The sequence below is a fragment of the Rhinolophus sinicus genome, linkage group LG07 (assembly GCF_036562045.2).
Source record: "Rhinolophus sinicus isolate RSC01 linkage group LG07, ASM3656204v1, whole genome shotgun sequence".
Classification (NCBI taxonomy): Eukaryota; Metazoa; Chordata; class Mammalia; order Chiroptera; family Rhinolophidae; genus Rhinolophus; species Rhinolophus sinicus.
In genome coordinates, this window is record NC_133757.1 from 67,216,125 (window position 1) to 67,237,360 (window position 21,236).

At 38.1% G+C, this 21,236-nt stretch overlaps 1 protein-coding gene across 8 annotated transcripts in view; it reads right to left on the bottom strand.

Annotated features, from left to right (window-relative positions):
* Positions 1-16,808, bottom strand: part of ZNF248 (zinc finger protein 248) — a 28,351-nt gene extending 11,543 nt beyond the window's left edge. For 2 of the 8 annotated variants that reach the window (XM_074337332.1, XM_019717334.2), the window contains exons 1-3: positions 16,673-16,807; positions 15,073-15,174; positions 14,932-14,973 (exon numbers count right to left, since the gene is read on the bottom strand). In XM_074337332.1, the coding sequence (XP_074193433.1) occupies positions 14,932-14,946 (15 nt within the window). In that variant the 5' untranslated portion in view covers positions 14,947-14,973; positions 15,073-15,174; positions 16,673-16,807. Of the gene's footprint in view, positions 1-14,931; positions 14,974-15,072; positions 15,175-15,308; positions 15,355-15,889; positions 15,948-16,672 lie in introns of all 8 variants that reach the window. The other 6 variants (XM_074337333.1, XM_019717335.2, XM_074337329.1 and 3 more) reach the window with 5 other exon arrangements.
* Between the last annotated feature and the right edge of the window lie 4,428 nt (positions 16,809-21,236).

The following is a 21,236-nucleotide window of genomic DNA, read 5'->3' on the forward strand; positions in this document are numbered from 1 at the left end:
TTAATATTTATTAAATCAGACATTGCAGGAGATAGCACTATACACAAAGTAGCCTGGGGTTACCATGGAAATGGGGTTACCAAGGACAAGTTAGATCTTTCATATTATCTTTCATGTTATTAACTTTCACTGAAGAAGTAAAACTTTCACTTGCTAAAACGAATAGTGGCCTTCAAATGGTGCAGACCCTGACCAAGCTCAACGTATAACTAACTGATTAACGTGATCAGCCCTGCATTCTACTTGCCCAGAGAAAAGCATGAATCCTCTCTGTTAAAAGAGATCATTTCTAGAGCCTCTACCAATTTTTCTGTTGTTAAATGCAATGTTTGGCATCCAATAAAAATCTTCATGGTCTGTGAAGGACCAAAAGAAAAAATAAACAAAAGCAGACCCACATATTGGAACTGATAAACAAGAACTTCAAAATGAAATATGATGAATATATTCAATGAAATATTAAAATATAAACAAAATAAATGAAAAGATGGGAAAAGTTCAACAATATGTGTGTTGTGCAGAAAAGAAATAATAGAGCAAGACTGCGACTGCTGGCCTTTGAAAGGTCTGCCACAAGCGTGTCCCTTGGCTGGCATCTGAGATCTTGATTTCAGGAGGACTCTAACCATTCCCTGATAAGAATGGTTCACTTAGCCTAAACTGCTTGTATAGACAGTATGGTTTATGCTGCATATATGCATTCCTTCTGGAGTCTGGAATTTTATGTGCTAAGCAGAGAGCACCTACGTGACCAGCCCCTGATAAAAACCCTGAGCACTCAGTATCTGTTGAGCTTCCATGGCAGAAATTTCACATTTGTTGTCACAGCTCATTGCTAGAAGACTTAAGTATGTTCTGGGAGAAGACTCTTAGAAGCATATGCCTGGTTTCCTCTGGTCTGTGCCCCATATGCCTTTTCCCTCTGCTGATTTTGCTTTAGATCCTTCCACTTTAAAAAGTCACAACCAACAACTACATGCTGAGTCATCCCAGTGAATTACTGAACCTGGGGATGGTCTTGGGGACTTCTGATACATGTGTATACATACATGTGCATATATGCATGTATACATACATACATAAAATGGGCATTCTAGAGCTGAAAAATACAATATCTGAATTAAAAACTCATTACATAGGTTCAAAATCATACTAGAGAAAGAAGACACAATCTGAAATACGTACACATATGCATCTAACAAGAGTATCTAAATGCGTACAGCAAAAACTGATAAAACTAAAAGGAGAAACAGATGAATCTATTAATACAGTCATAGTTGGACACTTCACTTGTCTTTCAGTATTGAGAGATCAAGCAGACAAAAAATCAGTAAGTATATAGATGACCTAAACAGCACTAGCAATTAACATGATCTAACTGACTCCATCCAAAATAATAAATTACACATTCTACCATGCATTCCAGCTCACATGGAACATTCACCAAAATGGACCAGTCTAGCAACAAAATATACCTTAACAAATTTAAAACAATAACAAATAATACAAAATATGTTCTCAGACCACAATGGAAATCGAAAACAATAAACAAGACATAACTGGAAAATCTCCCAAATGTTTGAAAATAAAGCAAATAAAAATGGCGGCATGAGGTGAGGCTCCAGAAATTGCCCCTGGAACTTACAAGTTGAACAATTGTAACTCCACAAACGACTCCCTGCACAGCAGACAGGCAAGAAGAAGAGTCTAACTACTGAATTCACCTAAAGGTGTGCAAATTGAGTGAGCAGAGGAGGAGGGAAAGAAGTACAGAGACGGAGCCACGCAGGGTAGGACGCAGACCTAGCTCAGTGCTCCAAGCTTGCTGCATTTCAGAACTACTGCAGCTGTGAGAGAGGGAAGAACTCGGACTGCTAGGGCTCTGCTTATGGCCCACAGGGCTGAGGGGACAGCATATAACATGGCTGAACCCAACGCTCATGGCAGAGATCTCGCAGCAAAGACTGAGGGAAGAAGGCTGAAAACGGTGGTTTAAGCCCTCACTGCCAAAGAGAAAGGAAGCCTTAGGCACTGAGACTAGCCGGCCCCTCCCGACCCTCCCAGAGCTCGCCCTGTCCGTACCTGCCCAGTGCTAGAAGTGGAACAGTAGCAGTATCAGATCAAACGAACAGAATATTTGCAGTTCTGAGAACTGTGGTCCGCAAACACAGAATCACAGCCCAACTAGTTCCGGCAAAGGGGAGGGAGCTGTGGAAGCAGGACCAACTGTGGTGGTGGTCGCCGCCATTGCTCTGAGACACCTCTCACAACCCACCCTGGCCCTATCCCAACCTATCTGGGCGGATCCCTGCAGGAGTAAACAGAACTGCTGAAACACATGGGCTCTGAATCCGGTGCAGGAAGAGCTTTGAAACTTCAGAAGCTCTCCACATCCCCCCATGGAGGCAGCACCCTATGACCCAGGTGAACCGTTCATAGAGCAGAAGCCCACCTTCCAGAGAATCCTCCCATTGTGTGAGAAGCTGGAATAGTGCAGAGAAAATATAACACTACAGTGTGAGAGAGAATAAAAGGCTGCAGTCGGACAGAGAATAAAACATTCTACGAACATCTACTGGAAAACAAAAGAAAAACCTCTTTCTATCAACCTGTTGCACACCCATTCCTGTAGCTGTCAAGAAATAAATAGATCATTAACAGCCATGAATAACCAAGGCAACAAGACAGCTCGAGAAAGAAAATGAAAACTCTCCAGAAAATGAACTTAAAGATATGGAAATATGTGACTTAAATGACAGAGAATTCAAGATAGTAGCTATTAAAAAAAAAACTCAACGAGATGCAAGAAAACAGACAGGCAGTTTAATGAACTCAGAAACACAATCAAAGAACAACATGAACATTTTACCAAAGAGATGGAAATTTTTGCAAAGAACCAAATAGAATTTCTGGAGATTAAGAACTCAATAAAAGAAATGAAGAATGAAATAGCCCCTTAGGTAGTAGAGTTGACCAGATGGAGGAAAGAATCAGTGACATCGAAGATAGAAACCTGGAAATGACACAGATGGAAGAAGAAAGACACTTGAGACTTCAAAGAAATGAAAGAACTTTACAAGAACTTTCTGACTCCATCAGAAAGAGCAATATAAGAATAATGGGTATATCAGAAGGAGAAGAAAGAGAGAAGGGAACAGAGAGTATATTCAACCAAACAATTGACGAAAACTTCCGAAACTTGTGGAAAGAACTGGATCCTTGAATCCAAGAAGCAAATAGAACACGTAATTACCCCAACCCTAACAGGCCTTCTCCAAGGCACATTGTATTGAAGCTGTCAAAAATTAACGACAAAGAAAGAATTCTCAAGGCACTCAGGGAAAAGAAGACGGTAACCTACAAAAAAAAGCCCATTAGAACATCATCAGATTTTTCAGCAGGACAGGAACTTTACAAGCCAGCAGGGAGTTGGGTCAAATATTCAAACTATTGAAAGAGAGAAACTATGAACCAAGAATAATATATCCAGCAAAGATAACCTTTAGATATGAAGGAGGAATAAAGACATTTCCAGACACACAGAAGCTGAGGGAATTTTCTAACACATGACTTGCATTATAAGAAATACTGAAGGAGGCTATTCGACCAGCATAAATAGGGATAATTTGTGACAACCAAAACATAAAAGGGGGTAGAGTAAAGGCCTTAATTGGAATATGGGAACGGGGAAAGTAAGCATGCTGAAGAAAACAGAATACTCTAAATATGAAACTTTATTTTATATAAACTTAATGATAACCATTCGAGAAAAATCCAGAACTGAAATATATAACGTAATAAAAGAAGACACAGAGGCAAAAATCATAGAATACCACCACACAGAACAGACAACAAAAAGGCAAAGAAACAATGGAGACGCACAGTCTTACCAGAAAGCCAAAGATAGAATGATAGGAAATCCTCACATTTCAATAATCACCCTATGTGTAAATGGACTGAACTCACCAATAACAAGGCACAGAGTAGCAGATTGGATCAAAAAACTAAACCCAACCATATGCTGCCTCCAAGAGACAGCTACAAGGACAAACACAGACTCAAAGTAAAAGGGCAGAAATTGACACTCCTAGCAAATGATATCCAGAGAAAATCGGGTATATCCGTACTGGTATCAGATGAAACACACTTCAGGATAAAAAAAAAAAAGGCAAAGATGGACATTTCATAACGATAAAGGGGACTGACTACACAACAAGAAGACATAACAGTCATTAATATTTATGGCCACAATCAGTGAGTACCAAAATACACCAAGCAACTAGTAAGAGAACTAAAGGAAGAAATTAACCAAAACTCAACTATAGTAGGGGACCTAAATACATCATTGACAGCTATGGATAGATCATCTAAACAGAAAATAATGAAATAGCAGACCTGAATGACACATTAGATGAAATGGACATAATTAACATTTATAGAGCACTTCATCCTAAAACATCAGACAACACATTTTTTTTCTAGTGTACAGGGAACATTCTCAAGGATAGACCATACATTGGGACATAAACCTAGCCTCAGCAAATTAAAGAAGATTGAAATCATACCAAGCATATTCTCTGATCACAAGGCTTTGAAATTGGACATCAACTGCAAAAAGCAATCAGGAAAAACTACAAACACGTGGAGATTAAACAACATACTTTTAAAGAATGACCGGGTAAGAGAAGAAATAACAGGTGAGATAAAAGATACATAGAAACAAATGACAATGAAAATACATCCTACCAAAATTTTTGGGATGCAGCGAAAGCAGTTTTAAGAGGGAAATTTATTATCATGACAGGCCTATCTCAAGTCACAAGAAAAATCCCAGATAAGTAACCTCACGTTACACCTTAAGGAACCAGAAAAAGAAGAACAAATAAAACTCAAGTCAGCATAAGAAAAGGAAATAATAAAAATCAGAGCAGAACTAAATAAAATAGAGAATAAACAGACAATAGAAAAAATTAAAGTGACAAAGAGCTGGTTCTTTGAAAAGATTAACAAAATTGACAAACCCTTGGCTAGACTCACTAAGATAAAAAGAGAGAAGACACTAATTAACAAAATCAGAAACGTAAAAGGGGAAGTTATCATGGACACCACAGGAATACAAAGGATCATCCAAGAATACTATGAAGGACTATATGCCACCAAATTCAATAACCTAGAAGAAATGGACAAGTTCTTAGAAACATACAGCCTTCCTAGGCTGAACCATGAAGAATTGGAAAATCTAAACAGACCGATCACCAGTAACGAAATTGAATCGATCATCCAAAACCTTCCCAAAAGCAAAAGTCCGAGACCAGTTGGCTTCACTAGTGAATTCTACCAAACCTTCAAAGAGGATCTACTACCAATCCTGCTCAAACTCTTCCAAAAAAACAGAAGAGACAGTACTCCCTAACTCATTTTATGAAGCCAACATTACCCTGATACCAAAACGTGGTTAGGACACACAAAAAAAGAAACTACAGACCAATATCTCTGATGAACGCAGATGCAAAAATCCTAAACAAACTTCTAGCAAATCAAATGCAACAATGCATTAAAGAGATTATTCATCACGACCAAATGGGGTTCATTCCCGGGGCACAAGGATGGTTCAACGTCCACAAATCCATCAATGTGATACATCACATAAACAAAATAAAGGACAAAAATCATATGATTATATCAATTGATGCAGAAAAAGCATTTGACAAGATACAACATCCATTTATGATTAAAACACTTAATAAAATAGGTATAGAAGGAAAATACCTTAACATAATAGAGGCCATATATGACAAACCCTCAGCCAATCTCATAATTAATGGTGAAAAACTGGAGCCCTTTGCTCTACGTTCAGGAACACGACAGGGCTGTCCCCTATCACCTCTGCTTTTCAACATAGTGTTGGAAGTCCTCGCCAGAGCAATCAGGCAAGAGAAAGTAATAAAAGCATCCAAATCGGGAATGAAGAAGTTAAATTGTCACTCTTTGCAGATGACATGATGCTATACATAGCACACCCTATAGACTCCACCAAAAAACTATTAGAAACAATCAATGAATACAGTCAAGTTGCCGGCTACAAAATCAACATACAAAAGTCCATTGCATTCCTGTATACTAACAATGAAATCTCAGAAAAAGAATTCCAAGAAAATAATTCCTTTTGCAATTGCAGCAAAAATAATAAAATACCAAGGAATAAACATAACCAAGGATGTGAAACACCTATATGCTGAAAATTATAAGACATTTTTAAAAGAAATTGAAGCAGACACAAAGAAATGGAAAGACATTCTGTGGTCATGGACTGGAAGAATCAACATAGTTAAAATGGCCATATTACCCAAAGCAATATACAGATTTAATGCAATCCCCATCAAAATCCCAATGGCATTTTTTAAAGAAATCATCAGATTTGTTTGGAACCACAAAAGACCCTGAACAGCCAAAGCAATCTTAAGAAAAAAGAAAAATACTGGAGGTATCACACTCCCTGACTTTAGCTTGTACTACAGAGCACCAATAATCAAAACAGCATGGTATTGGCAGAAAAACAGACATGTAGACCAACGGAATAGAATTGAGAACCTAGAAATAAAACTACATAAATGTGGACAGATAATTTTTCACAAAGAAGCTAAAAACATACAATGGAGGAAAGACAGCCTTTTCAATAATTGGTGCTGGGAGAATTGGATAGCCACGTGCAAAAGAATGAAACTGAACTGCTATCTGTCACCATGTACCAAAATTAACTCAAAATAGATCAAAGACCTAAGCATAAGATTTGAAACAATAAACTGCATAGAAGAAAACATAGGTACTAAACTTATGGACATTGGGTTCAAAGAGAATTTTATGAATTTGCCTCCAAAGGCAATGGAAGTAAAAGCTAAAATAAATGAATGGGACTATATCAAACTTAAAAGCTTCTGCACAGCAAAAGAAACCATCGACAAAATAAAGAGGAAACCCACTGAATGGGAGAAGATTTTTGCAAACACCACCTCCAATAAGGGGCTAGTATCCAAAATATACAAGGAACTCACACAACTCAACAAAAAAACAAACAACCCAATTGAAAAATGGGCAGACGACCTGAAGAGACATTTCTCCAAAGAGGACATACAAATGGCAAATAGACATATGAAAAAATGCTCAACACCACTAATCATCAGAGAAATGCAAATAAAAACCACAATGAGATATCACCTCACCCCAGTTAGAATGGCTATCATCAACAAGACAAACAATAACAAGTGTGGGAGAGGCTGTGAAGAAAAAGGAACCTTCATACACTGTTGGTGGGAATGCAGATTGGTGCAGCCACTATGGAAGGCAGTGTGGAGATTCCTCAAAAAATTAAGAATAGAATTAATTACCATAAGACCCAGCAATCCCTCTCCTGAGTATCTACCCAAAAAATCTGAAAACATTGATACATAAAGACATGTGTGTTCCAATGTTCACTGCAGCTTTATTTATGGTTGCCAAGACATGGAAACAACCAAAATGTCCTTCGATAGATGATTTCATTGATATGTGGTATATAAAACTGAAAACAAGAAAAGAAGACAAACAAATGAAGGAATAAAACTCATAGACATAGACAATAGTTTAGGAGTTACCAGAGGGTAAGGGAGCAGGGGTCTCTAGAAGAGGGTAAACGGGGTGTAATATATGGTGATAGAACCAGAACTGATTCTGGGTGAAATATAGATAATGTATTACAGAATTGTACACCTAAATTCTATGTAACTTTACTAACAATTGTCACCCCAATAAACTGTAATTTAAGAATAAAAAAGAAAAAGGGCTGGTCCGGTGGTACAGGTGGTTAGAAAGTCATGCTCCTAACCCCGAGGTCACTGGTGGATTCCCACATGTGCCAGTGAACTGTGCCCTCTATAGGTAAGATCCTGAACAACAGCTCTACCTGGAGCTGGGCTGCTGTAAGCAGCCATAGGTTGGCGTAAGCTGCCACGGGCTGCCGTGAGCTGCTGCAGGCTGCTGAGTCCTGCCATGATCGGGCAGTGGCAAGCATGAGCCGCTGGCAGCTGGCAGCCGTTCAGAGCTGCCGTGAACTGCTGTGATTGGCCAACCAACCACCAGGGACTGACTGCTTGGGGGGGGGGGGATGTGGATGGGGAGGGGGGAGCGCAAGGCTCATAATAGCAGCATTTGCCAGGGAGCTGTGTCCTGCACAACTAGACTGAGAAAGAATGGCTTGAACCAGAGTAGGGGGGGAGGCGGGACAGTGGGGAAGCTCATAAATAACCAATAGGTCAATGAAGAAATCTCAAAAGAAAATTTAATGTATTTTAAATGAATACACCACTTGTCAAAATTTGTGTGAAACCAGTGCATAAAGTGAGACTTATAACATCAAATGCACATGTTAAAAAAAGATTTCAAACTGGTAACCTAAGCTTCCATTTTAGTAAACAAGAGAAAAAAGGCAAATTAAGCCTAAAGCAAGCAACAATAAAGGAAACAATAAAAATTAGAATAAGTCAATGAAATGAAAAAATAGAGGGAAAAAAATCAGTAAAACCAAAAGCTGCTTCTTTGAAAAGATCAATAAAATTAAGAAACCTCCAGACAGTCTCACCAAGAAAAAAGAGGAAAGAAACAAACTGGAATCTCAGAAATGAAAGACACCACTGATTCTAAAGGACATTGAAACAATAAGAGAATATTACAAATAATTCTATTCCTGAAAAATTGAAAACTTAGATGAAATGGACCAATTCTTTAAAAGACAGCTAACCAATTCATACAAGAAGAAACAGATAATCTGAAAAGACCTATAGCTGTTAAAAATATGAATCAATAATTAAAACACTTCCAAAATAGAAAGCACCAAGCCCAGATGGTGTCACTAGTGAGTTCTACTAAACATTTAAGGAAAAAATATTACCAATTCTCCACAATTACCTCCGGTAAAAACACTTTCATACTTATTACATGAGGCCAACATTATCTTAATACCAAAACCAGATTAAGACATTATGAGAAAACAAAAGACCAATATCTCTCATTAACATAGAGGCAAAAATCTTCAGATATTGGCAACTCAAATCTGACAATGTAAAAGAGAATTATAAACCACAACCAAGTGGAATTTACTCCAGGTACGGAAGGCTAGGTCAACATTTTGAAAACTCAATCAATATAATCCAGCACATCAATAGGACAAAGAAGAAAAATACATGATCGTTATATCAATTGATAAAAAAAAAAGCAAAAGCTTTTGACAAAATCCTACAGTCATTCATGAGAGCAAACTACAAATAGAGGGGCACTTTCTCAGCTTGATGAACACCATCTCTAAAAACCCAGAGCTAACATCACATTTAATGTCTAGCCTCTTTCCCTAAGTGCAGGAGCAGGGCAAGGATGTCCTATCTTGACACTCTTACTTAATTTTGTACTAGAAGTCCTAGCAACAGTAAGACCAAAACAAAAACAAACAAACAAAAAACAGATTAAAAAAGGTATATGTGTGGAAATGAAAAATAAAACTGTCTTTATTTTTTATTTGAAGTCACCTGTCTAGAAGAAAAATGCCAAAGAACCTACAAAACAAAACAAAAATCCTCTAGGAAGGCATAAGCAAATATAGAAACATTGTAGGATACAAGGTCAATATAAAAAAGTCAACTATTTTCCTATACAGAATAAACAACTGGAATATCAAAGTTTTGAATGAAAATAAAAATACCATTTACAATAGCGCACACACACACAAAAGTATTCAAGTATAAATATAACACAATATGTACAGGGATTTGCAGAAAAACATAAAACTGATGGAAGAAATAAAAGATCTAAATAAATGGAGATATTCCATATTCAAGACTCAATACTGTAAAGATGTCAATTCTTTCCAGCTTGATCTATAAATTCAGTGCAATTCAAGTAAAAATCGCAGCTGTTGTGTAGATATTGACAAAATGATTCTGAAGTTTATAGAGAAAGATAAAAGACCTAGAATAGCCAACATAATGTGGAAAAAGTAGATTCACATGACCTGATTTCAAGACTTTCTATAAAGCTACAAGGAACCAAGATTGTGTTCCTAATGAAAGAGGCACACAGATCAATGGAATAGAATAATGGGTCCAGGAACAGATCCACCAAAATATAGTCAACGTATTTGTGACAAAGGCACAAAGGCAATTAAATGAAGGTAAAAAGTCTTTCAACAAATGGTGCTTGAACTGGACATCTGTGGAGGGAAAAAAAAAAAGAGCCTTGACTCAGACTTTACACCTTACATAAATATTAAGTAAAAGTGAATCACAGACCTAAAGGTAAAGTGCTAAACTAAAACTTCTAGAAGAAAACAAAGAACATTGAACATAATAGGAAAAAAAATTTATGTGATCTTGGATTTGGCGATGAGTTTTTAGATACAACAGAAAAAGCACATTACATTAAAAAAAATACATAGGTTAGGTTTTTTAAAAATAAAATCTGCTCTGCAAAAGACATTGCTAAGAAAATGACAGAACAAGCCACTGAACAGGAGAAAATATTTGCAATACATGTATCTAATAAAGAAGGTACACCTAAAATATGCAAAAGAACTCTTAAGTGTCAATAGGAAAACAAATGACTCAATTGAAAAATGGGCAAAAGATCTGAACAAACATGTCACCAAAGATATATGTGGAGCAAATAAACATCTGAACAGATGATCAACATCACCTATCACTAGGGAAATGAGAATTAAAACAAAAATGAGATACTTGACACATTTATTAGAATGGTTAAATCCAAAACAATGATATTGTCATGCGAGGTGGCCTGCGGGGTCTCTAGTTCCCGCTCCCCACATAAGAACGCAAGATACAGCTAGGCCGAAAAGGAACACCCACGGAGCCATCGATAGGGGAGTCATACTACTCAGTATGACACACGTAGCAGGATCCACACCATCTGCAGTCCGCCATTCACTTTCTCTGCCTGCCAAACAACCAACCAATCAATGCAGCCCCGCAGTTACATCAGTAGCCAATTGGCTAACCAGTACAGCTGATGGCCAACCAATCACAGTCAATGGTCATTCACCACCCAAGCCGGCACCTCCCTACGCTAGGCCAGCGCCTGGAAACTGCTCTCTGGGACTCTGTCCCCACATCAATTTCAGTACCAGATGCAAAACGACAGTTCTGATTCAGCACCTTTGTAAAACAGTTTGGCAGTTTCTCAGACAGTTAAACATAGTCTTGAAACACCATCCGCAATTTCACACCTTAGGTGTTTGAAAACATGTCCATGCAAAAACCTACATGTGAATGTTTCTAGCAGCTTAATTCACAATGGCCAAACACTGAAAGAAAACAAAAGCCTATAGGTTAATGACTCTGGAATCACTTATACATGTATGCTGAAATTGAACAATTAAGTAAATGAAATATGGGTGGTGGTCACCAGATTCTCAGTGTTAAGAGTGGGAGATTACGGACAAACAAGGGAGAGGGCTAAATAGAATGTTACACATGGTAATGATTATAGCAGTAGACATCAGCATGAAGTAACACTTAATATAGATACAGATTGTTACACACTGAAATATTTAGATATGTGTATATACATGAGTTAGTACACACACATATTCCTTGATCAGTCACCTAAGAGCGTCTATAAGCAATGACATACCAGTAGCAACAGGTACACCTAGACTTCCAATCTTGGTTTCTAATACCATGCTGCCTAGTACCAGAGAGTAAGAAAGTATTCAAACAAAAACACAATAGTGGGTCATGTCAAAAGGACACAGGAACCAACTAAAAATGCTCTTAATTAACAAAGCTGGAACAATGTGAACAGCAAAATGAACAAGGTAGTATTGGACTATAACCAAAGTATAAAATACTTAGTTCAACTGATATAATAATTAAATTAATTAGTAAATAGGAGAAAAGAGACAAGTCTGTGCAGAATTCCTAATAATTTATGTGGATACTCCACCATGAAGGAGGTGTAGCATAACTCCTATAAACAAGAATATAAACGAAGCCACTTTAAAATGGAGCTGGAGCTGCCTTGTCAGAGGAACTGCCTTGCAGGTCTTGTGGAATGTTAAAACAAAACAAAATAACCTTTGGACTGGACTGGGCCTAAGCAACTTTGTTTCCCAAAGAACTGTTTGCAAAGATAACAAGAGCAGTTATTATGACTACTGGACTGAAAACTAAAAACACTATTAAGAATTACTATCACTGTTATGTTATCTGCACCCATAAAATGCCTTCCTCTCATTGATGTAAATGTTCCCCTTCCCTTTCTCATAAATACCCATGACCTTTGTCTCCTAATTACAACATTATTTGGGCTTCTGCCTGAATTAATGATTCCTGAATAACTATGCTTATTGATATCAATAAATGCTGGCTGTCGCTCACTTTGAAAGACCTTTTTATTTTTAAAACTCCCCACTTCCTACCAAAGAGTACAGTATGAAAGCAAAGGAAAAAAGAGTAACTTTACAGTGGAGAAACTTGACCAAAAGACCTCAGCCAGGTGATCAATAATGAGACATCAACTTGGTAAGTCAAGTCAGAGCTTTTACCCTTGATTTAACATGACCAAATGACACTTTAGCTCTGTGGTCTTCCCTTCAAGAAACCCATAATCCCAGTCTAATCACAAGAACAGCAGACAATTCCCAATTAAGGGGCAGTCTACAAAACACCTGAGTTATACTCCTCAAAGCTATCAACGTCATCCAAAACAAGGCGAGTCTCAGAAACTGTCACAGCCAGCAGGAGCCTAAGGAGACATGACGACTAAGTGAAATGTGGCACCCTGAAACACAACGTCTGCACAGGGAAAAACACCATGAGCAATTATCAAGACAAACAACAATTCCAGAAAATAAATCTGTAACTCATAATAGACAAGCATTAGTATCCCTAATATATAAAGAGCTAACTAGACACTAAAAAAAAAGTCAGAAACCTAGTACACAATGAACAAAAGACATGAACAGATAAGATAGTTCACTGAAATAGAAATACAAGACACCTTTTAACTACATGAAAAAATATTCAGCCTCACTCACAGTTAAGAAAATTGCAGGTACAAACTACATAAAATACCACTTTTAACCTATCAGTTGATGAAAGTCCAAAAGTTGAACCACATAATCTATGGAGAATAGCTGTGTAGAAACAAAGCACTCTCATGTAGTGTCAAGGGAATACAAATGATACTACAATCCCACAAGACTCATCAAGTTTATCAACTGTATTTACCCTTTGATCTGGCAATCCCACTTATTGGAATTTATCTAATAGAATACATCTACATGTACAAGGTTATTCACTAAAACATGGCTCGTAGTATCAAAAGATTAGAAATAGTTAACTAGTTAAATAAACTATGGAGCATCCACAATTAAATTACTATGCAGTTATAACACAGAAAGCAGCAGCAATCTATGTTGTTCCAGGGAGATCTCTGGGATAGCCTACAAAAAGAAGTTAAAAAAAAGCAAAAAAAATAATGGGAAATCATGTGTAAACTCAGTATTCAAAGTGTGGTTCCTTTAGCAGCAGAATCAGCTTTATTTGGTAGCTCATTAGAAATACAGAATCCAGAGCCCCACCCAGTTCTACCACATCAAAATCTGCATTTTAACAAAATGCCAATGAGGTACAGGTGCATCTAAATTTGAGAAGGATTAAGGATAATGGATTCCCTTTTAAAGAAAGAGGAGGCATACAAGAATGTGCACACATATTTTCTTTTAACTGAATAAACACTGGGAAGACAAACAAGAAACTAGAAATAGTTGATACCAATAGTAGGGGACCATACACTCCAGTTTGTCTAGGTCTGTCCCAATATGTGCCAGTTGTCCCAGCATAATTGTCTGCAGAACATCTTTCACTCTCAGTTTAAGTGTCTCAGTTTAGATGATAAATAAATGTCAAAGTATCTAGAGGGAGCATCAGGTACGGAGAGAATGGGAGTGTGAGTTTTTATTTACTATCTTTTATATCACTTTTTAAACCATGTTAATATATTACCAATTCAAAAATATTTTATTGAAATAAAAGACAATACTGGTCAGGAAAAATACGTAGACTGAGTAAAGCAATGGGCCAAGGACGGATAAGCAGTGGATATGCAATAAACCCGGGTATAAACAATGTCTGGAGCAAAAGAAATAGCTACTTCAGGAGGTGTAGAAAGGAATTCTGTCAGTTAGAAAAGGATGGCTAGGAGGACAGTGTCATACAGAACAACAAAGGAGACTTTCAAAACAAAGAGTGTCAAATGCTGCATAAAGGTCAAATAAGACAAAGACAAAAACTGGATTTGACTACAACTTGGTGGCCTTTTCTAGAATTGCTTCTAGTTAGCAATGAAGGAGCAAGACTGCATTTATTAGGTTGAAATGTAAATGAGAAATGCAGAAACGAAAGTCAGAGCTGTCTACTACAGCTAGAAACACAGATGAGCTGACATAAACATTTATGGGGAGTTATTCTGATATAAAGTCCCTCCATTCTGCCAGATCTTCAAGGTTTTATTCCTGAATCAAGGCACGTGAGAGAGCTGTCTACTCAAACCTCACTGTTTGGTCCCCTGAAAAATATATGCATTGAGTTCTGCTTTGGCACCATGCTGTTTCTACCACGAAATTAATACAGGCAATATAATGCATTTATTTCAGTGTTGTTACCAGAAAGATCAGAGAAAATTTTACAATAACTTGGATAACTGTAAAATTAAACATTTTACATCTAAATTTTGCCAACTGTGCTACTTTGGATTTGTTACTCTTGCTACATTTCCCTTAATGTAAAAAGATTTGTCTATTTCTACTTTTTCATTTTAAAAATATGAACCCTTATATACTTTCAAAAACCCATTTTAAAACAAGTAGGAATATATAAACAAAAAACTCACCTGAGATTTGTTCATTTTCTGCTCTTAGTGGAGGAGGGAGTGCTGAGGGAGAAGGAAGGAAGAAGGAAGTCAGGAGAACTTGGCCTGCCTTGCAGTTTCTGGATTCACCTGCCTACACAGCTCCATACACAAGATACTTACATGTCCATGTGTGGCTCCAATATATGCTGAGCTTAGACATGACACTTTTCACAGAGTGTATGTAAACATTTGTTTCTTTTTGATTTATTACCAATTTAGGTTCTGTGACACAAAAATTAAAAACATGAGGTGAGTTTAACATAGAACAGTAATCTAAAGAAGGAAACACTGTGGATTTGTTAAAACTGATGTTGCAGAGAAAATAAACCCTCAAGCCATATTGTTTATCTATTTACCTGCTAACACCATTAATTCCTTGAGGTCAGATAATCCAAGAAACCTCTGAAAAAAGGGATGGGGATGCTTAAGATAAGTTTTTTAATGTCTGTTCTAACCTGCTAACAATTTTCAAAAGGATCCTTTAATAGGAAACTAACTTTGATTTAACAGTGACAAAATAGGCAGTGGCTCAGACTCTGCAGACCCAACTTTTAATCTTGGTTTTGCCACTAACAAATTGCATGACCTTCTCGGATTCAATTTTTTTTCATCTTTCAAATAAGGTGAAACCAGATAACCTAAAAAGGACCTACTTGCACTACCATCCTGCGTGTCTATAAGGCCAGGAGTGTGGGAACCTCAGCATCTGTCTACATGCCATCAACAATGGGACATTGTTTGAGGGTAGCACACCTCCATTAAGAGTGAACAGAGTGAACCAAGAATGAGAGGAGTAGGGGATGTTTAGGAAGGAGTAATGACAGAATTTCCTTAGCTGTGGCCAGTGAGTCTTTCATCCCCACTATACCCTCACAAACTCTCCACAAAGAGATATTTCCTGTGTAGCCTGTGTGCCCACCCCTCAGCTCCAGCTCACCTCTCTTAAATTTGTCCCAGACCTTCCACGTCACACAGCCTTCGAAGGCTTCAGGATACTGTCACGATTATACGTAACAAATAACAAATGAAGACAAAATAAATAATAACTTGGGATCTGGAGAATGTTAGAGCCAGGAATGGGTCTTGGTAGCTAGCTACAGCAGCCCTTTCCCTCTTCCTTTTCACCAATGGGTTAACTACGAAATGGAAGCCCCGGCGACTTGTCGAAGTTCCTCCAGCCGCATATATTGTATACAAAACAAAGCAATACAATAGCAGTTAACAAACTGTGAGTGCTCGGGCTCCGTGACGAGCGCATTTTACAGTTAAGGGATCCGAGTCCCAGCAGGCTATCTGATCGGAGCAATTCATTAACTACCAACCCTAGCGTGGCGCGCCCGGGGCCCCGCCCGCCGGCCCAGCGTGCACGCCACACGTCGCGCACGCGTACTCGTTCTTCTCCGCAGCCCTCCGAGCGGGCCCTGCGCACACGTCGCGCACGCTCACTCCCCACCCGCGGCTACACGGCGGCGCCGCCCGTTCAGCGCAGGGGAGCCCGCGTCCCACGCCAGACCTCGGCCCACGTAGACAGGGAAGCCCCCGCCCGCCGTCCCCTCAGCTCCGTAGGTGTCGCAGACGCCTGGGGTACCGCCGAAGTCCGCGGGACTCCTACGCACCACCGGGCACCACCACCTCCACCGCACACCCCAGGCGCGCGCGGGGGTAGGGTGGGGGTGGAGGTGGGGGCTCTCGGCTCTCGCTCCCACCCTCTGGGGCTCACCCGCAGCTCCTTCGCCAAGGATTGTTTCCTCCCAGGAGCAGGAGGCCTGTGAAGGACGAGCCCGGAGGAGGAGGAGGCGGCGGCGGCGGAGGCGGCGGTGCACATGCGCAGACGGAGGGCGCAGCGCCGGGAGGCGGGAGAGCTGGAGCTTTTCTCTTGGTAGCTTGGGCTGGAAAAGCGGCTCTGCCCTTCAAAGCGGTGCCTCACTCCTAGATTGTGAAAGTAAGCTAATAGTGGTATCTAGATAATAAAGTTTTTATGAAGCTTGAAGGCGTTAACGTATAAGCACGTTAGGACAGCGCATAAATTGTTAAGTACCATATTTTGCTGTGTATAATGCGCACTTTTTTGCCCAAATTTGTGAGGGAAAAATAAAGATGTGTATTACATACTAATTCTGTATCTATATACCTGTTTTTAATTATTTATGCTTATCAGTTAAAACTGTAACTGGAAATCAATAACGGTATCCATATGCAAAAATAATACCGTTCGATACAGTAGTCGGTTTTGTTGAACTTATGACCATCTTGCAACGATGAAGAGTTCTTGGCCTTCTATCATGTGTGAATATCGTAAATTTGTTACTGGTACATAAAATTTCGTGTACCATGTTAAAAAAATAAATGCTAAAATTCCTTTACAATACAAAAAACTAATACCTAAATGTAAACAAATAAAAAATTGAATTAAAAAATTAAAACAAAAGATTTTTACCCTGAAAGTTTGGGCCAAAAACATGGATGCGCATTTTACACGGGAGCGCATTATACACAGCAAAATACGGTACATTTCTCAAGATTCCCTTTCCCAGTATACATCATGCCCACTCCTTTAGAAATCAGCTGGTGGTTTCTTCTTTATTGAGTTGAGGGATTACTATCTGAGACCTTGCTGCTGTTTAGAGCTCTGTCCTTGCCTCGGAGATGTTCACCAAAACTGTGCTTTTTAGAGAGACCAAGAGAAAAAGGTGTGCATGAACTTGATGTATGAACGTGAACAGATGTTATTTTTAGTTTAGATAAATTCATTTTCTAGCAGTTAGAAAAGAAATTTATCTAAACTAAGATAACATATGTGACCAAGATAGTTATACTCTGGAATGAGGGGGGAAAGCAAGCTACCGTGTTTCCCCAAAAATAAGACGTAGCCGGATGATCAGCTCTAATGCGTTTTTTGGAGCAAAAATTAATATAAGACCCGGCCTTACATGGTATTATACTATATTATATTAAATACCCGGTCTTATATTAATTTTTGCTCCAAAAGTTGCATTAGAGCTGATTGTCTGGCTAGGTCTTATTTTGGGGGAAACACAGTAGCAATTCGGTATTAAACAATAATAAAAATTGCTCGTATGTAAGAACTTCATAACCAAACCTAAAAAAGAGGGCATACTATCATTTCCCAAAACCAACTGTACTTTTCCTGGAAATGTGCACATCCTCCTGACATTTTTAGCAGAGTATGATCATATGGGCATATTATTGTATAATGAGCTTTTAATAAAACTACATGAACTATTTTCAGTCAGTCTTTAATAACTTCAGAATTACAGAAGAATTACAAAGATAAGTTCCCATATACTCATTACCCAGCTTCCCCTAATGTTAACGTTTTATATAGCCATGGTACTGTGGATGGAATAGGGGCCACATGTTAAACCTGACAAGCTCAGGAAACTGAAAATAATAACATAGGATGGCGTGAACATAAAAATTCCTAACTAAGGTGGGCCATGGCGGGGAAGTCACATCCTTGGCCTGTAGCTTCCTTGACAAAGGTCAGTCTTTAAGTGAGCCTGTCTGTTGTCTTTTTGCATCTAAGATAACATACCCTTTGGAGTGTCAGAGTAATCCCTTTTTCCGGACCCCCTAGGGGGCACAACCCACCACACCAGAGCAGGAAACTACATCTCTCATTGTTATCTTGTTCCCCAAATACCATCTCTGTGCTGTAAAATGCTATTAACTATCCTGTACCCACCAATGTAAAAGAAGTGTGTGTCTCTCCATTTTGCTTTTTATCCAATCCCAGAAATTTCCCAGCTTTGCTTTCTCCCACCCCCTTAATCTACAACCAATGGATTTCATGTAACCTTCCTCTTTGATTCTAATGTATAAAATAAATTGCAAAACGGCTATTTTCCGGAGCATTTTCTCAATCCGTTGAGACTTTGCTTCCCAGAAATTGTCGTCAGTTTGGCTCAGATAAACTGTTATAAGCTTTCTCTTAGGCCGGATGTTTTTTCGTTGTCATTAGTACATTTATCAAAACTAAGAAAATAACACAGGTACAATTCTGTAACTAAACTACAGAGTTTATTCAGATTTCATCCTTTTTTTCCACTAATGTCCTTTTACTGATCCAGGGTCCAATCCAGGATAGCACAATACATTTAGTCACCACGTCTCTTTATTCTCCTCAAATCTGCAACAGTTTTCTGGTCTTTCCTTGTCTTTCATGACATTCAGGTATTTGAAGAATAGTGGTCAGATATTTTGAAGAACGGCCCTGAATTTGAATTTGATGTTTTCTCTTGATTGGATTGAGGTTATACATTTTCAGGGAAAATACCACAGAAAGGATGTACCCTCCCTATATATCAGGGGGCACATGATACCAACATGATTATCATTAATCTTGACTACTTGGCTGAGATGGTGTCTGACCCCTTTCTCTATAGTTAAGATTTCCCTTTCCAGTCTACACTTAAAAGTCGGTTACTAAGACCAGTGCACACTCAGGGGGAGAGGAAATAAGCCCCATCTTGAATTTGTGTTCATACTTTAAAATCACCATTTCTTAGTAGATTTGGAGAGAGACACTTTGAGGCTACGCAATTATACTGTTTCTACTTAAAATTTTGGCCAGTAATTTTAGCTTTCATTTGTGGATCTTGCCTGCAATAGTTATTATTGTGGTATTCTAAATAGTGACTTTCATTTATTTCTTGTGTGTTTATTAATTGGGATTTTTCTGTAAGGGAAATTTTTCATTTCCCCCATTTATTAATTCCATCATTTATTTATATCAATATGGACTCATGATATTTTTTTTTTCTCAATCACTATTACTCAACCCCACCTTTCTCACCCAACCCTTGGCACCCTCTGATCTGTTCTCTGTTCTATAATTTATCCTTTTCAGAATATCAATGGCATTATATAACATGTATCTTCTGGGTTTGGCTTTTTTCACTTAGCAAAATTTAAGATTTATTTATATTGTTCATTTTTTTAGGTTAGTTTCTTTTTCTCCACTCTTCATTTTCATCCAATACTATTATGTTATTATGTTGCTCAAATTGTTCCAGTTTTGGCATTGAGAACTCTCAGAGGTTAGCTTTTGGATCCTCTTAACATATTATCATTTTTTGAAAAGCACTTCCTTACTTTTTGACACCACAAGATGCTCCAGGTTCGTCTTGTATTTTCCCAGCCCCCGCCCTCAAATTAGCCATTTTTCCAAGGATCCCTGGCTCCATTTATTGTGGAAATCAAGATCTGAGATCTAGGTGTGCTTATTGATACTGGGTGTAACTTTCTAGACTCTCAGCAAACAGAGCTATGAAACATGTATGTTTACTAATCCATGTTAATAATCTATATTGGAATATCTCTATATATACATATGTGTATCTATATCTATATATGAGTCCACACTGATTATCTCCTACTGTAACTCAGGGTTCATTCTAGCCTTCCCACTCACCCCTTAATTTTTAACTTCAGTTACACACTGAGATACCTGGATACCATTAACTACTATATATATACTTATTCTTTTAAGCCTACTATACATATAAAGTAGTTTCAGAATTGCTAAAACCTGTGAGAATTTACCAACTAGACTAGTGTTTATGTACATTTCTTTTTGTTTTCAGTCTTATAATATCCAGTCAAAATGTTGTTTTACAAAGTTATTTAGGTCAGCTTCTTTTCTCCCACCTTTTTGTCAATGAAAAAACATCCAGCCTAAGAGAAAGTTTATAAGAGTTTATTTGAGCAAAACTAACGACAATTGTCAGGAAGCAAAATCTCAATGTATTGAGAAAATGCTCTGTAAAATGGTATGGTGGTTTTGCAACTTGTTTTGTACATAAAATCAAAGGAGAGAGGTTACATGAAATTCATTGGTGGTAGATTAAGCGTGTGGAAGAAAGAAAGTGGGGAAATCTCTGGGATTGGATAAAAGTAAATTGGAGAGATAGATACTTCTTTTACATAGGTGGGTGCAGGGTAGTTAACAGTTCTCTTTTTAGAGCACATAGAGATGATAATCAGGAAACAAGCGTAATAATGAGGGATTCTGTACTTTCCTACTCTGGTATTGACATTCCAAGGATGTCATTTTAGGTACAAAAAGACAATAGGCTCACTTAAGGTGAAGACTGACTTTATGAAGGAGGTTTTAGACTAACGATGTGACTTCCCACCATGGCCCACCTTAGTTATTCATATTATTTTTGGTCACACCATCTTTTTTTGTTTTTAATTTTTTTATTGGGGAACAATGTGTTTCTCCAGGGTCCATACAGCTCCCAGTCATTGTTCTTCAATCT